Raw genomic sequence first — 4,112 nt, 5'->3', positions numbered from 1 at the left:
AACCAGTGGCTTCGCTTTCAGTCACCTCAAGCTTTGTGGTCTCTCTGTAAACTTTGTCCAGGCCTCCCTGATGAAGGAGCTTCCCACTGAGATAGTCCCCTGAACCACTTCTCCTAGAGAAATAACCGTCCCATTGCTCACCCACAAGACCCGGTTTACCCTTCCTCAGCATGTTAAGGAAATAGCCTCAGTCAGAGTGAAACCCAGGACACGGCCCCATGCACCAGCCTTCCCGGGGATCTTTGCCAAAGAGTGCTCCTCACAGACTTGCAGGACTCCTCCAGAGCAGACTTTGTGTGAAAGTAGCCTCATGAAATGGGATAACTGGACCTGTTAAAGCCTCGAGGAAGGATCTGGAGACTCTGAAGGAGTATGACTCTGAGCACCTACGTTTATGTGTCGAAGAGCTTTCTTTATCTAGAGTAACCCCCACTTCATCCCCAGCACCAAGCCCTGTCTGTAAGAAATGTGGGCTGAAGAGGCAGCTGTTCCAGAAGTGGCCAGCCTGGCCAGGCCACAATTCAGGAGATGACTAGCTGTCCTGGTTCTCAGGCCCTTTGCCAAGTGAGGCGGGCAGCTGTGAGCAGCGTTCTCCTGCCTGTCTTTCCCCCAGCGTCTGTCACTTCATCACCAATCTGGTTTCTCTGGAGTTCATGACAGGGTGCCCCTTGTCCACTCGGCTTCAGACCCTCACCCCTCACCCCTGCTGTCCTGAATCCCTTCCAGCCTTCTGTGAGCAGGGCCAGTGACCTTTCGTTGAGTGTTTGTAAAGTGATAGGTGAATAGAAGCAATTATTAATGACAAGGCTTTACAAATTCTCGATTTATTATCACTTAGAGGTTAGGAATGTCCATTTGTTCTTTGGCTGAATTAGTAAAATTGTATTAAGTTCAACAAAGGAAATGATCGCTCTTTCCACGCTGATCTACTCAGAGCATTGTGTCCATCTTGGCATTTTCTGAGTCTTCAGTTTCAATCAAGAAAACCCCAGAAGGGAGAGAAGGCAGAGACCAGCACCTTCTTGCCTGCACAAAGCAGGCTGTTGGGATCCTTATGGTCATGCAGCGACTGATTAGGTTAAAATTGGCCTTAACGGTGGTTCTTGGAAATGCAAGGGAAAAGGAAATAAAATTTAGGGCAGGGAAATACTTTTGCTAAACCCAGAGACTCTGAATCCAGCTCAGTGTGTCGGAGTCACTGAGCTGCCTTCTGCGGCTGTGTCCAGAGGGGAAATATGTTACTGTAAGCGGGTCACAGTGGGAAGCAGGAAATGTCCAAGCAGAGGCGAGGGCTCCCGTGATTACTTTGAATGGGCTCCCGCTGCCATTTCAGGCTGAATTGATGCAGTTGAGGCCGAATTTCCTGGCAAGTCCATCGGTAGGATTTTCCAAAAGGCATCTTAGACCTCGAAGGCACAGCCTCTCCATGTCATCGCGACAGCAAACCGCTGGACACATGCTCTCTGTCTCCAGCTGGTGGTGGATGTTTTCTTCACCCTTTAACAAAAAACGTGCCAAGGTGTGACATGGATGAGCCCCCCTCCCCCGCGCTGGGAACTGCACACACAAATCCCTTTTGCCTGTGGTGTGGGAAAGTGATGAATGGGGGCTGTTCTGCTTGGGGAGGAGGGCCGCTTTCCCTCTGGCAGGCCTGCAGCCTTATTTATTACACTCCAAAGTATAAAACCGCCTGGCCGGCTGCAGCTCTCATCTCCAGCCCTGGCATCTGCCCGAGGAGACCACGGCGCCTGGAGCCCCGGCTGTCTTCTCCAGGAAGCTTGTGGCTCTGTTGAGAATCATGCCGGGAAGGCAGCTCTTCTGTTGGCACCTGCTGGCTTTGCTTTTCCTCCCATTTTGCCTGTGTCAAGATGAATACATGGAGGTGAGCGGAAGAGCTAATAAAGTGGTGGCGAGAATAGTGCAGAGCCACCAGCAGACTGGCCGAGGCAGCTCCAGGAGGGAGAAAGTGAGAGAGCGGAGCCATCCTAACAGTGGGACTGTGGATAATAACACTTCTACAGACCTAAAACCCCTGAGACCGGATGAGCTACCGCACCCCGAGGTAGATGACCTAGCCCAGATCACCCCATTCTGGGGCCAGGTACTCAGATTCTCTTCTAAGATTTACTGAGAAAGCTGAATGGGTTTTGTTGTTCTTGCTCTTTTTGCAGCGAAGGTTCTTAGCACCGATGCTTTTGAGATGTTCTCTGTGCTGTTGGGGGGCCTCTTTCTGGGTGGTGCTGGGACTGTGGGACGCTAAGGGGATGGGCGGTGAGAAAGCACTGGAAGCACTGACTTGGGGTGGACAGAGGCTGAGACATCGCCCGTCTGATGTCTGATGAGAACATGGCAGGCAGCTGTTTGCTGCTCAAGGACTTGGTTTCTTCCTGGCTCTGTGGGTGCAGAAGTGGGGGGTGGTAATCTCTGCAGAAGGACAGAGCTGCAGATAATCATTTGCAGATCTTAAAACAGTTGGACTCTCTTAATCCTTTCCAGAGGGGAAGTGAGTTTTTCACTTTGATTTGTGAGTTTGCTGTGGCATTTCATGTTAGGCTGTTTATTTGATTTATAGCATTCTAAATTTCTGAGCCATGCTCAGTCCGTTTAAAACAGAACCAAAGAGTTAAAACAAACAAAAGCCTGTTTGTCTTCAAAATGCAAACCTTGGGTTAAAGCGCAGCACTAGGAAGCTAGCTCACAGCAGCTGCTTCAGCACGAGTTCAGATCCCCCAGCCAGGGAGCTGACCCACATGGCAGACGTCTCCTGACCCACCCGCTGCTCCCCTCAGCAGTGTGCTTCGTCAGTCTGCCTGTTCTGCTCCCCACTCTGTCTCTGGTGAATCCTCTTACTACCCCTGCACCTCTGCCCTGCACCCCAGTTTCATATACATAAATAAATCTTTAAGGAAAAAAATGCAAACCTCATGGTATGATGTAATGCCTGATAATCACAGGGGACTTGATTTATTTCTGGGGTGTAAGCTCAGCCTCTAATGCAATATCTTGAATGCTCTGAGAGTGAGTATTACAGTGAGTTAAGACTTCAGGGTAGTGAACTGTAAATTGGTGAAACTAGATTTAACACATTCAGAGCAAGAAGACATGGACTTTGTAGGTATCAAGCAGGCTGAAATTAGATGAGGGAACAAAAGACCACTTCCTTGCTTTTTTAAAAGTGAGGCTTTTTGAAATTAAAGGGGCTTATCCCCTCCCACTACCCCTCCCCCCCATCAAACCCACAGAAGGAGGTTCTGTCACTGATACTAGGAGGTTTTCGGTACCACCCTTCTACCAGAGCATATGCAGACCCGTGCAGAGCTGAGCCCTGCTCAGTTCTTCCTCCTTCCCCCACTTTCCCCACCCCTCTTATTTCATTAAATAAAATTTTGTTAACTTATCCCTGTTTTAAAACACTCCATAAGTTTCAGGAGTGCAGCTGCACACCCCACGTGTATTTCCCACACCTCACCCACCACCAAAGCTCCAGTGTTACCACCACAGTGGAATCTGCCTCTTCGGCACCCCCCAACTCTCTGGAACAGCCGTGTTTTCCCCTCAGAGCCTAGGTCCTATTGGAATCATCCTTTCTCCTCATTTTCCGTGTCTTACCCGGCACCACCCTCTAGGAAGGGATAAATGGACACCCACTCCTGTCTCTGATCCCTCTGAAGGGATGGGCATGTCCGCCCAAGCTGCAGCAGGCAGCTGGAAGTGGTCAGGTCCTGGTTGCCACGGGGCTGGATCTGGAAAGGTTACATGACAATGACTCTTGTTTTCCAAGGAAGAAAGACCATTTAAAATACCTAGGGATACCTGAGAGAGCTGTAGGAGCCTGGTTACTGGGGGGTGGGGGTGGAGGGGGACCAGAGACTGATCTCAGCACAGACTTTGCCACAAAGGTTGTGTTTGATTGTTGAGAGAAATTCATTGCACAGTGGTGAGGGAATTAGGTTTGTGTTCTAGAAAGATGACTGAGGCCATAGAGTTCTTGGTGGGTCAAGGGGTCCAGCATCTGGGGTCAGCTTTGGTCAAAAATCACTTTTCCTGGATTTTTCTTTTCACAGCAACTTGTCACTCACCTTTAGCAGTTTCTCCTCTTTGTCCTGAACACC

General features: G+C 49.8%; 1 protein-coding gene across 2 annotated transcripts in view; it reads left to right on the top strand.

Annotated features, from left to right (window-relative positions):
• The first annotated feature begins 1,655 nt into the window (after positions 1 to 1,655).
• C1QTNF3 (C1q and tumor necrosis factor related protein 3) overlaps positions 1,656 to 4,112 on the top strand; it is a 21,301-nt gene continuing 18,844 nt past the window's right edge. Inside the window, exon 1 of one of the 2 annotated variants that reach the window (XM_004678082.2) lies at positions 1,656 to 2,101. In XM_004678082.2, coding sequence (XP_004678139.1) covers positions 1,799 to 2,101 — 303 coding nt within the window. In that variant the 5' untranslated portion in view covers positions 1,656 to 1,798. The remainder of the gene's footprint in view (positions 2,102 to 4,112) is intronic. The other variant, XM_004678083.2, reaches the window with a different exon arrangement.

Source organism: Condylura cristata, unplaced genomic scaffold (assembly GCF_000260355.1).
Source record: "Condylura cristata isolate star-nosed mole 26May11 unplaced genomic scaffold, ConCri1.0 scaffold00007, whole genome shotgun sequence".
Classification (NCBI taxonomy): domain Eukaryota; kingdom Metazoa; phylum Chordata; class Mammalia; order Eulipotyphla; family Talpidae; genus Condylura; species Condylura cristata.
Note: the sequence above shows the minus strand (reverse complement) of the source record. Positions and strands in the feature narration are given on the sequence as shown.